Source organism: Westerdykella ornata, assembly GCF_010094085.1.
Source record: "Westerdykella ornata strain CBS 379.55 unplaced genomic scaffold EI97scaffold_4, whole genome shotgun sequence".
Classification (NCBI taxonomy): domain Eukaryota; kingdom Fungi; phylum Ascomycota; class Dothideomycetes; order Pleosporales; family Sporormiaceae; genus Westerdykella; species Westerdykella ornata.
Window position 1 is genome coordinate 284727 of NW_022986854.1, and position 12973 is coordinate 297699.

Below are 12973 nucleotides of genomic sequence, written 5' to 3' on the forward strand. Positions count from 1 at the left end.
AGATGCAGCCGTTGTGGAACATGGTAAGTCACGTGTATATGTTTGAGGTGGTAATACCTACCTAGGTAGGTAGTGGAGGACTTGTCTCCGTCTTCTGGTGTTAGCGAGAGCAGCCCAAAACTTTTACTTCTGTTGCGCTTTGGTCCAGCAGTCGGGTTGAGCTTAGCATCAATAACGCAACCTTATTGAGAGTTACTCTAAGAGTCAGCCTAAAGAATGGTAAGGGTATGCCTGCGCCGTCATTCTCCATGTGGACCTTGTATAAATACCAATATACTAGATAATATAACACTGTCTGACAGGATTAGTATATAATTAGACGCATCTACAGACTTAAAGGCTAGAAGTACCCTTTCTATACTGTACTATACAGAAGATAGCCCCTGTAGATGCTAACGGAGCCTTATCTTAATACGGATAATACGTACGGCCGGGTGTATCTACTAATGAATGGGTTGGTCTTCTTATCAGCGGCATTAAGCCAACCCTCACGCAATCCTTCCAATCTTGCGGCTCAGTTCTCTCATCTTGTCGAAATCCCCAAGTCAAGCAAGCTTAGCTCTCAGAAGCTTTAACGTTCCTCTTTTCCAGGCTTTGACACCCTCATCGAACAATACCTGTACCACGTTCCTTTTGGGAGGGCCGAGGTGCTGATACACGAGAACTGAGGCCCGACTTTTATGTTGGTTGAAATCAATGCACACCTCCATACAACAGTCCTGGCAGATATATCCTGTGAAGGGTTCTGGTTGCCATGCCTTGTCTGCCGACACTGCCAAAGACCAGTCGCGGTGTTGGCGTTGGTAATATTGATCCAAAATGCGATGGAAGGTTCCAGTGCCCGTCGCGCAGTCCGACCCAAAGCACACATGCGGACAGATCTCCAGATTCGACCTCATCAAGAAACTGGAGGGAAGCATGAATTGCCTGTCGTACTCTCCCCTCTCCGACCAGAGTATGAACACGCGACGAAGGAAAACTTCGTTGCGCTTCCAGTGAGTGCCGGCTTCCATGACGTAAACCATCTTGATCGGGTCTTCAACCGTCCCTCCCCAGTATTTGAAGGGCATGCGCTTTGGGGGTGAACGGGTCAGATGTCGGACTTCCCGTATAGCTTGAACGTACTCCGACTGGCACACTGGAAAGCCGACATTACTGCACGGGTTGGAAGTGTCAGGCTTGGTATCCGTCTGCTCGAATGAATGGAACTTGACACATTTGTAGCAGACGTAAACAGAAGGGTCCCGTCGATCTCTGTTCAGGCGGCGTAAAAGGCGACTCTTTGCGGCCCGAAGTTCATCAGAAGGCGGGAATTCATCTAAATTCAACGCAGCGCTGCCGAGTATTGACAAAAGCGCGTGACAAGTCAATGCCAGAGCTGCTTTGTCGTCAGGAGTGAGTAACCCTGCGATCCCGAAGATCAGCTCGACGGGCAGGTTGAGCAGAGGAAACACCGCGGACGTCGCATCCTGAGAGCTGGCGAGAGAGCGCTGGACGAGTTTGTAGAGAAAGTTAAGTTTCATCATCAATGTCTTGTGTGTCAGTAAAGGAGTTTGAGGCATCAGCTTACAAGTTTCTGTAAGACGCCAAGTAGTTGGCGAACGTATTTCGTAAATAAAGCCCTGTTAGGTATTTGTGCCCGTCAACCTACTGTCTATATAGCTCAGATTGTGCTTTATTCAGCTCACCAAATGTGCCTTGCTCCCGCATCTAGCACGCCTACGTGTATAACTGACATCTAGTGCAGTGGGCAGAGGAAGCATCTTGATTATTTAGGATGCTTGCAACATTATATCTCTAAAACACTGGCTTCCTGAGGACAGGCGATTCAACAGCTCTGAGTCTCAAATCCTATTATTGGAGACGCCGGAAACGACAAACTCCACACCGTGAAGAACGATGTCTGTCAGAATTCCCATGGATATGTGATGAAGAAGGATGTGAAGGAGGTGTGAAAATCCAGTTCATCCTGGCGCCTAGAAACCAGCTACAGACGAATGGTAGAGCACTAAACAAAGAAGGAAAGGTTCTCAAAGCAGAGCGGGTAATTACTTCTCAACGTCACAGGGAAGTTTCTGGTAAACTGTGGTGAATGACTATCTAAGATGAATTTCAATGCTGCTTGGGTTATTAGATCCTTCCTAAAAGCATTCTTCTCTGAAAGGAGATGGTGTTTATCTTCCAAAATAAGCGTCCTGTGCAGATGGTTTGCAGGAGAGCCATAGGGTTGCTGTCCTAAGTGGTCTAGACTCTACATTCCAACGGAGGACTCCGCTCAACACCCAATTACTGAGTAAGCTCTTCCCAACGACGTCTGTGAACAAAAGTCTTGTGTTCGATAACCCCATCATCCGAAGGAAGGTGGATAGCGGGTTTCGTTCAAGAGACCCATATCAGAACCCCAGTTCCTAGCGCAGTGGAGCTCGCGGCTCGCTCTGCACAGACAAAACAAGGGCCTCCCGCCCTTCGAATCACTGCGTTCTTTCCTCTCTCCGAACACCAGGCTCGAGCGGGCAGCTCTGCTCCTTTTCCTGTGGCATTAATAATCATAACATCTGTCTCCTCCGTATCCTCGGGTGTGTGGTCTTTGAGCCCTTCAACGGTCCATATCTTTTTCTCTTCGTATCGGTGAAGTTCTCTCAAATGCACCTCATGCCCACCTTTAGGCCCTGGTTCGCAATATGGCAGCGTGACAAAGACAGGATTTGTGAAGAGCTTGTACATGATCAGTGAGTCGCTGTCATCCATCTTAAAAACCAGTTGCGCTCGGTAGACAGCTTGACCATCCTCGTCGTTCTCCCTCGAAGATATATCTTTCTTCAGCTGAATTGCCTTCATCTCACATGTACTAGCTTGTTTCACGGGTGGTTTTGGCACCACCCAGTTGCTGGCATCCTGTATCTCTGATGCCCATGGCTCAACTTCCTCGTCTGGCCGAATCCTTATCTCTTCGTGCGAGTATCTTGATCCGGCAATGTAAATTGGCTCGCCGTCTAGGGACGTCTTGTATTCCACCAGACTCAATTGCCGTGCCTTAAGACGGACGTAGCAAGGCTTATTTTCTGAAAGGGGCGGGATGAACTCGACTGGCGGACAGGGCCCGATCCATCCGCAGACAGAAATGACCCCTGGGGTGCAGCCTAACACTCGGCCAAGCACTGTCCGGATGCGCCAATAAGACTTTTGCGGCAATGCCAAACCACAGTCGTAGTACCGAGCGACCCCAAGTCCCTCTTTGATTGACGCGGTGCTGAGAACCAGAGCGGCCATTATCTTGAATGAAAACCATTTGCCGGGCAGTATCATGCCGAAAAGCCAGTCGTGCAGATCAATTGGGAGCTTTTCACCACCTCGCAAGTTACTATAGGCCTCTTCACAGTAGTCCCGAACCTCGTTGATCCATGGCCACTTGATCTTTTGGGCGAAGTAAAGTAATCCCTCTACTTGTTGCTCATGGAGGCGCGAGTGAATCTCGATGGATTTCCCAAATATCTCAAAATCCTGTTCGAGATATTCTTTTCGAAGAACCTCGCGCTTTTTCATATCGTTCTCTTGGTCAATGGCGTTTAAGTCGGCTTCGTTCTTTGCCTTCGCCTCAGCAAGACCCTGTCTCATTGCATCAGTGGCATCTTTTCCGGCTACTGCGATAGCGGTTTCGTATGCGTCGATCGCTCTTTTCACTAATCCAAGTTTGAAGGCTGCCAGACCATATCGAGACTAACCTTTTGCGTATTTCGGATCCAGCCGTGTAGCAAAATAGGCGTCTTCAAGCGCGTTTTCGTATCGTCCCAACGCATAGCATGCTGCAGACCTGTTGCTGCTATATAGGCGTCGCGAGGATCGATCACTATGGCCTCGGTATAGAGCTTGATGGCTTCCTCATAGTCATGTTTCGCAAATGCTGCGTTACCTTGCTTCTTGAAGTCCTCAGCCTTGGCCTTCAGCTCCTTTGCCGGAGGTTTCGTCTCATTTAAATCAGTAATCTTTGGGTCCGCGAGGACAATGTCAACGTGCTTGAGCCATCGGTCCGCCACTATCATCGAGGCAAAAACACGATCAGTGAATCCAGACGTCCAGCCGTCCTTGCGACCATGTTCAAATCTTCTGATCACTTCCTTGGCGAGAATAATCTGCCAGAGGAGTTTCCACATGCCGCCAGGTTTTTTGGGGTTATTCCATTCCAGGCCGATACTCGACGTACCCACGAAGTCAGAAAATATATCGCTGCGATTGAGCAGGCTATACAAATCGGAAAGTTGACTGCTTTCTTTTAGTTCCCATGCAGGGTCGAGCCATCTGCATCAAGCAGTTAGCATATGTCATTGCCTTGATCGTTAATCCAGAAGCAGCAGGGTTACACATAGTTGAGCCAATTGAACACGAAATTGCGGAGTTCCTTCGAAATCTGCCGGTCCGCGTCCCTTAAACCCGCCTACTCGCGAGGGAAAACAGGATGTAAACATACCCCATGGTGCCCGTGAATTCTCTGAGTTCAGCAAGATCCCTATGAGGATCCCATCCGAATTTGCCGGGATTACGCTGGAGCTCATCGATTCTTCTAAGAAGCTTTTTGGCCGTTATGCCTTCACGAGCTGTGTAATTGACGGAAATTGTCTCCTGTCTAGGATTATTGGTCGCTTCATAACTCCAAGCCTCTAGGCCAAAGCCTTCGACGGTTACCGTTCCTGGGCTGGTATTTTCGTATTCTGGATGGCTTTCGACATCAAATAGAATGGACGATTCCTCGGAATCATCGTAGGAGAAATTGCCGTTATTCCTTTTAGGACGAAATCTTCTTCTCTTATACAAGGCTAGCCTTTGTTAGCACATCATTCTCGTGTCGCGAATCACCTACCAAATGCTGCATGAGAGGTTTTCACGAAACCCTTGTTCCTTTCAAACCACCAGTCCCTTGCCGCGGCTTGACCTTCCCAACGGCAGTATGTCGTGACCTTGGAGGAGTAATCATAAGGCCCCATGACTTGCACGCTAAGAGCTCCCTCAAACTTCTTCTCGCAGTAGAGATTCACTGCATCCATCTTGTTCTCTAACTCTGTCATTTCACGATCTATACCATCGGCCTTTTGCCCATGGTTGCTGTCTTCCTTGTCCTGAAGGTCGTACTTGTCTCCGTCGTGGCCTGGCGAGTCCTCTTGTACCGTGAGAAGGTCGGTCCTTGCTGTACCCTCTGCGCCTAGGAAGTCGAGTCTGGCACTTGCACAGTCAGATATATCTCCATGTACCTCTGCAGTGACATCCTGCAGCAACTGGAGCTTTACGATATTCTCGCTCTTCTCAACATCTTCCATCATCGCCTCCGCAATCTTGTCCCGGGACTCTGGAAATAAACTCTCCAGATTGTCATTGAAGCCCTTGATCTCAGCAACCAACTCCTTAAATTTTTGCTTATCCTTTATCGCCCACCTAGCCTTCGTTGTGATTCGAGCTCCCTTCTGCCTCTCTCGTGCACTTCTTCTGAGGCTCTCGTAGGCGTTTTTGAAAACCGCTCCCAAGGTCGGCTGTTCCTGTCCATGGACTGTAGTAAATATATTCTGGGTCTCCGCAGTTGAGGGTTGGAGCCCATATATGTTTTGCAGACGCCCCGTGTTCTCGAACAAGTAGCGTATACATACAGCCCCGCACCCGCATAACTGTGTTGACCACATCGTCTTTCTGCAGCCGCGGGTCTGGCTGGGGCGAGGCCTCATTGCCGCCATTCCCAAGGCCGATCGCGTGGCCCCAGCTATGAAGGCGAATCCTCTCGACTTCGAGCTTCACGCGGAGAAGCTCATAGTCCATGGCATAGTTTCGCCCGGGCTCGACTGTTTCGAAGACCTCCACGCATGTTTTCCAAAGTGCAACGACACTTAAAACAAGGCCGGCTACCTCGGTCATGGCTTGTGACAGGCTGTTGGACGGGTAATCATAGGAAGGTGAATAATGCCACGGGAGTTCAGGCTGGGAGTCGATGCACCTGCAGGAGTGTTTTGATGTTCACCTGCACCTGTTGTGTGTGCGGATTATTTACCTGCTTGCGCAGATGAGCATTTATAGAAGAGATCAACGCCGAGCGGCCAAGCCAGTCATAGCCACCTTCTCACCGGATGAAGCCTCGTATCTGGAAATAGACGGTGGGGTTGAACTATTCCACTCTTGTTGGGAGCTTTCCCGTCTATCCCGCCCTCATCAATGGAGCTCGAACGCACTCACCTCTACTTCCTGCAACGCGTCAACTTTCACAATAGCAGCTTGGCTTCTTATAAGACATGGCCAATATCGACCTGGAAATTATCCGTATGAAACTGGATTCTGAAACTGGATTCTGAAACAGTCCCATCCGTGTATATGTAATGGTTAGGAGCCTTGGAATGATGCCTCCCAAACTACGCTAGCCTTGACGCTACCCCAGGGTACCTTTTAGCGGAAGGTGTCTCGAGGTTGCGAAGATCATCAACTCCCCAGTATGTACGCACGTGCGCGTCTCTGTCGCTCTGCCCAGAGATGCTCGTTAGAGGGGTAATCCCAATGGACCTTAAGTGCATGCGCGATCGATAAATGTACCGTTATCCAGCATGCGGGTGCACGCATGCGCGGTTGGGCTGCAAAGATCAAGTGTTTGATGCGACGAAACTCTACGTTGATGTGAACGCGTCTTGATCAAACGAAAGGAAAGTCTTCTGCTTACACTATCCCTGAGATTAGGCAGAGAAGCAGTGAGAGCATTGGAGGGATTTTTCTGCGAAAGTTTGTTAGGTTTGATACATCGCATATGACTTCGTATGAAACTCCTTCAGATCCCTCCTCTAAAGCCTATCCGAACGCGTCCACTCAGAGTGGTCTTATTGTTGGATGTGATGCGAACAACTTGACATATATGGAGGGACCTGGGAAGGCTCACAGTTCACTTGACGAAAAGACAACAGTTAGAGACATATAGGAGGCTAGCACAAGCGTGGTCAGTGGAAAGGATGGAGCTCAATTAGCCAGCAGATTCCGCAAGCGTCAATGGTCAGAGTTGCGAAGAGGTATCGTTTGACTTGACGATAGGCAAGCTGAGGCCCTCTGCTGAAATTATGCTTGAGTTCTAGGATCTATCTGGTCCCTAAGGGTTCACGGCCAAGGTGTAAGGCTTAGGTTCAGGGACACATGGTCGAACCCGCGCGTTTTCAAGACAAACTCCTACTAAGGGTCTATCGTTTTGCCAGATCTTGAAAGTTCTTAGCTGAGTTCGTCCCACTTAACGCCCTGTCTCAGTGATGTGGCTGTCTGTTCGCTGTCGTGTCGCTCATAATCCAGGACTGCCTCCATGGTGGACAAGAATTGAGCGCATACTACCAGATACAAATCACCACATCTGTTAAATGTAGTCAGTTTCATGTGGCACGATTGGCTCGACTCCATATACACAAGGGTAACAAATCGTACGCTGCGGGGTGAGTGGACTTTCGCTTCTGGTCCCTGCACATCCTCGGATTGGAAACAGGTAGACGTTGACCGAAAAGAAATGAACAGCGTGAAGAAATAAAGCAAGCGGTTATAAGACGTGGGTGAATGTCTTCCGCGGCCGTAGCGCTTCACTGAGACGTCTCTTAGCACAAGGCGGAAACCTCCATCACTGAAGTCCACCAAAGTCATCTGGAACAAAGTTTGCTCTTCGCCCAGGCTCAGAAATTCAAAACAGTAAATATATATACGGACGGTTAAGATGTGAACCGCCATTTACCATTACGCTTGCACACTCGGAACGCCGACTCAGCAATCCGGTCTCCCGTGTCCTCTTTGACCATGGCAAACAGCTATGAAGTCGCAGTTGCGCATCGCATTGAGAGCCTAGCCTGCTACCTATGGCCACACCCTGCTAACGAAATAGAGCTCTCCGTTCGGGAGAACATTAAAGCTCCCTGCACCGCATCCACCAGCGCTTGCATCACCGTCAAATTGGTTGATCCCCGAGACCCTCCTGGAACAACAAATTTCATCCTCAAATTTACCGTGAACAGAACAGGGCCAAACTCCACGGAAGCGCTTCATAGACTAATGCGTGAGTTGGATACTTGGCAGTGTGCGGAAATGGGACGGAGACTCAGGATTTGGGGTATGGCGGAGGCGGAGAGACCGGAAAGGAATCGGCTGGGTCGGGTGGTGCCACCTATGCAGGTGGCAAGGACATCTTATGGAGGGCGGCCTCCCCCTGGCTTCGAGCGAGCGAGGCGCAACGCGATATCTGAGTCGGCTGAAAGCTGGTGAGACGCAATACACTAGTAGACAGCATCCGAGAAAGGAGGTAGACGGGAAGATATTAGGAGATGACTTGTCTGCGCAGGTAGTGCTGGATGCATTACTGGAATCTCTTTAGAGCAATGTGGATTAGCATACAGAGACTCCTTCGCCAAATGAATCCGTCCGTGCTTCCGCTCTCAGGAAGATTGACATGCAGGTGACTCAGATGTATCATCGACAAACATCATTGCAGATGATTTCTGCCTGTCCTCATGTGCGAAAGCTCACTTCTATTTGCCATATCCCCACGGGCGGAGCATGCGGGCATAACACATGCCTTCCCTAGCTTATCGACAGAATATAAAATCTCAAGGCTGTCGTCCTTACCGTGCCTATAACCTTCTGTGCGATATCTTGCAAATCAGGTCCAAAACCGCATTTCCACATGTCCGCAGTAGCTGAAGCAGCGACAATCAAACTCATCGAATGCATCGGGCCCTTCTTAGCGCCCGAATGGACAGGGAATCACCGAGCGTGCGTACTTGTATACCCTTCTGATTATTCTCCACGACGATACACAGCAAGCTATGTCAGATTAGCAGTTGGTGGCGAGCTACAAGTTCTGTCAAGAGAAGTGAGCGGGCGCTCTCGACTGGAAGCTTTGGAAGCCCTGTTGAGAGACTTAGAGAGCTTGGCACGTGGAGAAATAATGGACATGAAGCAAAGGGGTGCTGTCTCAGTTGAGAATGACGACCCTGATCTGTACGATTTGGGTTAACAAACCACCGTTAGTAAGTGGATTGGGTCGCGTTTGGTCAAGCAATTTGCGCAGAAGGCGACTAGCCACCACTGTGGCATTTGCAGTTCAAAGAAAGACTATTCGAGAGTCTGTACGGTGGAGACCATCGAAATAACCTGATTATCAATTGAGAAGTAGCTGGGAAGGGCATTGGGAACATCATTAATTGTCTATTCGCCATCGGTCAGATTTCATACACAACCTAGGCTCAGAAAGCCGCCGAAGGTGCTGCAACTTCTTCATGTAACTAGTACTCAAAACAACCACAAGTCTGAAGGATGCTTAAGCAGTTCTTCATAAACAAATTCCTTTCCCAGTGATGAATGCTCTTGAATGCAATCTTGGGCCCGTGTCATCGACTACTTGAGACACTTGGTGACCACACTATCGCTTAGTGGTCTTGATACAGACTATCCGCCCATTCTCATACCATTAGTCGTAGTTGCATGTGGTAGGGAGGCATCAGTCACATGTTTACACCACTTGGGCTCGTATTCAGATTGTTCGCAACCCCGTGCTAGTGAAGATGAAGTCATCTGCACCTCCTCATTACCTAGAACATGTTTGGAGCTAGATGACGGTAGCATATGACTTCTATCAGTATCCCGACCTGAAGTATATAAACGCTCGTTGAAACAGCCCAGCACAATGCCCCCATAGACACCTTTCCATCTCCATCTACAACCTCTCAACGAAAATGAGTCCCTGCACCGAGCTCGCCCTCATCCAACTCATAGAACGCACATTCCAACTCCTACACCCCGAAATACAAAAAGACCGTCTCCGGGTTCTCTCAGCGCGGGAGCCGAGTCGGCGTGAAGAATTCTTCGTGTGCGTGGGCTCAACCTCGAGAGTGATTCTAAAGGACGAAGCGTATCCAGAGGCCCTATCAAGAGTGTATAGAGGAGATACGACGCTGGGACCTCTTTTGTTGCTTTACCAGGACTTGAAAAGAGAGATGTATCGCGTGATGGAGAACTTGCAGGAGGTGAAGCAGTATGCGGTGGCTTGAGAGGGTGAACTCTGGCGTGAGGTTAGGGTTTGGATTGTTTTGAACTATTCGTCGCTTCGGTCATCTGCTCTTTGTGAAGACCGGGTGTTTGAAATGGGTTTTGTTTACGTCACGGTTCTGGACCATGGATATTTCGCGCAATACTAGAATCTAGAAACAGCAATCGTACGACGACCCACTCCTTCCACCTTTAGCTCTACCAAACGTTCTTTTGAACTAAAGACTACAACCACATCTGACTTCCAGCTCCTTCTCCCCCGTACTACTCCATTCACACACCCATCCAGAAGATCCTCTATATTTGTCTGACACTGAACAATTACCCCGCAAATACAAACACCTAACCGCACGTAGCTCAGTAGAAGCCCCCTTTGTCTGCAAAACAAACATGTCCCTTCCGGCCATGTATAACAAGCCAGTACCTAGTTTCGTTTCAACCGTAATTGGAAAGCTCGTCACCTACCTCCAAGACTGCACTCAGCCAATTGCAATCACGAACAACTTCACTTACACCGATGGCTAAAGAGACAACAACACCTGAGCCCCGGCGCGCGGGTACCCCGCAACCCAGCAAATCCACACACTCCCATAACGATAACGTCGATGAAGACTGTGAGGTCGTCACGGTACCTGCGAATACTCCTGTCACGCCGCAGGGAGATGCTCTGGATGCGAATGACACAGAGAAGACAGTCAATCCGCAACCCGATGATCCCCATGCTATAGGCGACGGTACGCAGCCAGCGGTGGGGAGAGACATCAGTGTGAGGGAGTGTATGGATTATATGGATTACATCGAGCGTACGTCCTCTCCACCCTGCCCTCATCTCATTGGTTACCCAACTAACACCCCCTCTAGGACTATCCCACTCCATCCTCGTCCCGCGCAAAGTGAACCCTCGTGTCATCCTCTCCCGACACGTCCCCAGCTCCTCCAACCCAGCACCACAATTCCGTGCATACGTTCTTGCTGGTGAAGAACGCGCTCGAAAGAACATCTTCAAAGTGGAGGGCCTTATAGGAGAGGATTCTCAGACGAGGGAAGAGGCGTTGAGGAGTTTGAGGGGTCTGGTGGAGGATAAAGCAGCCGGGGAGAGGTATGACGAAAGGGATGATGGGTACGACCAGGTTGCAGGCGATGATGAGGAGGCTGGCGAGGGAGATGGGCAGGGCAAGGCTAAGGGAAATGAGAATGACAAGAAGAGGAAGAGGGGAAAGCAGGATAAAGGGAAGGAGAAAGCGCAAGAGGAGGTTGGAAGGAAAGAGGCACCCGCGGATAAGACCAAGGCCAAGACCAAAGTGGGAAATCATAGCAAACCTGTGATTGAGAAGAAGAGAGACGATGCAGACACCAACGGCGAAAATGCGAACCGCAACCGCGCGACCCATAAGCCAAACGCAAAGGCTGCACCGCAGCCACAAGCTAAATCGCAAAAGGGACCCCAGGCATCCGGTAAGTCGGTGGTTGCGACTGAAGCCGAGAAAGAGAAATCCTCCGCCGTCGATAAGAATGCAAGCGGCGGGAAACAACAGGGAACGGAAGGCGGTGTTGGTGATGTGTCCCCGTCTTCTGAATCCGATGAATTGTCTTCGGTCGTGGACGAGGAAGAGGAGGGAGAAGGAGACGGGGATGATAAAGATGATTATGACGAATTTCCGGCCAAGCGGCAGAAGAGCGGCGAAAGTGCTCCTGAGAGTGCGGGAAATAGGCCGGGATTGAGGTCTGCGCGAACGAGAGCGCCACAGAAAGCTCGCCGTTGATGAGTTGGGGTTTGTTCAGAAGTGGCGCGGAATAGTTGCAAACTTGGCGTTTCGAGGAGATTCCTGGCAATGAAGGTGTGATGGAGAGTGGAGTAGACAACCTCCTTGTTTCGGCATAAATTTAGGTGTATCTGTCACAGCATTTTTTTGAGCATAAACATAGTGCTATCCACGAAGCTATGTGGTTCCATGCTGGGATGTATATCCGTCAAAGCAAGATTGTAATATAATAGACATTCTATGAGCGAAACATCGGAATTAATCCAACCTTGAGAAGTCTTATCTCGAATAGAGAGCTATCAAACCCCTGAATCCCTTTTTCTTTGCCGTCGGTTTAGATAGCTTAGAATAGATGACTAAGTCGGTCTCAGTGACATCGTCCGTATTTATGACAGTGCTGTTTCCGTGACCATATGCCTCTCATTCACCGCCTCTTGAGTGTAGTGGTGTCAATACACCTACAATACGACCGAAAGAAGATATAACTGTGTCCTTCAAAACCATTTCCTCATCCTACCGAGTTTGGATCCGACGCTGAACCTGCTCTTCTTTTGACCTTCAGACTGGGTTTCGTGCGCAGAGAGGCTTGTTGATGAGGATCGCACGTGAAGGTCCCTCTTTATAACGATCTCAACTATTCGTTGAGTTTTGAAGATAACTTCGACCTTGATGTGACATTTGTCGCATGTAGCTACTGCCAAACGATAGTAGGATCGCCCAAGATGAGTTTTCCCAATCATGCTTGGCTTCAATCTGTCACTTAAAGTTCCATCACCAGGAACATAGTCTCCGCCGAGCCAAACGTGGCTACAGATATCGATTTCGATACTGCGCGCCAAGCCAACCATTTCGTCCTCGGTGAGTTCCTCGAATGCAGTCGTCCACCTGCAGCCCCACAGCAGCTCAATCAGTGTGATCTCATGAAGGTTATGGCGTACAGGACCAGGGCCTATTTGGAATCCATCCGCCGTCTCATCATCATTGCTGCCAATCATGGGGACATATCCCAGACGGATAATGTCACTACGGAGTGAGGAAGGGTCACCAGCCTGATCGTAGGAGCTGGTGTAGGGTTGGGACCGGGAGAGGGTTCCAATATACTGGACCGGGTAGCAAGGGTATGGCAAAGATTTCCCTAGCGAAACTACCGTGTCGAAGTCGCCATTGGGGCAAAGAGTTTG

General features: G+C 49.5%; 3 protein-coding genes across 3 annotated transcripts; 1 reads left to right on the top strand and 2 right to left on the bottom strand.

Moving 5' to 3' along the window:
* Positions 1-499: 499 nt before the first annotated feature.
* EI97DRAFT_430956 (uncharacterized protein) lies at positions 500-1041 on the bottom strand. The gene has a single exon (XM_033797818.1). The coding sequence runs from the start codon at positions 1023-1025 to the stop codon at positions 546-548; it is 480 nt and encodes a 159-aa protein (XP_033656238.1). The 5' UTR covers positions 1026-1041; the 3' UTR covers positions 500-545.
* A 1338-nt stretch (positions 1042-2379) lies between these two features.
* On the bottom strand, positions 2380-5895 carry EI97DRAFT_484287 (uncharacterized protein; the record flags this gene model as incomplete). Its single annotated transcript, XM_033802110.1, has 5 exons — positions 2380-3698; positions 3812-4239; positions 4466-4811; positions 4856-5609; positions 5644-5895. 5 exons carry the CDS (start codon positions 5893-5895, stop codon positions 2380-2382), a joined length of 3099 nt encoding a protein of 1032 aa, XP_033656239.1.
* A 4651-nt stretch (positions 5896-10546) lies between these two features.
* EI97DRAFT_499289 (uncharacterized protein) lies at positions 10547-11792 on the top strand (the record flags this gene model as incomplete). Its single annotated transcript, XM_033802600.1, has 2 exons — positions 10547-10832; positions 10891-11792. 2 exons carry the CDS (start codon positions 10547-10549, stop codon positions 11790-11792), a joined length of 1188 nt encoding a protein of 395 aa, XP_033656240.1.
* Positions 11793-12973: the final 1181 nt, after the last annotated feature.

Bases quoted from the DNA above. Each gene is read 5' to 3' on its own strand.
- EI97DRAFT_430956 (XM_033797818.1), bottom strand. From the start codon at position 1,025: ATGGTTTACGTCATGGAAGCCGGCACTCACTGGAAGCGCAACGAAGTT.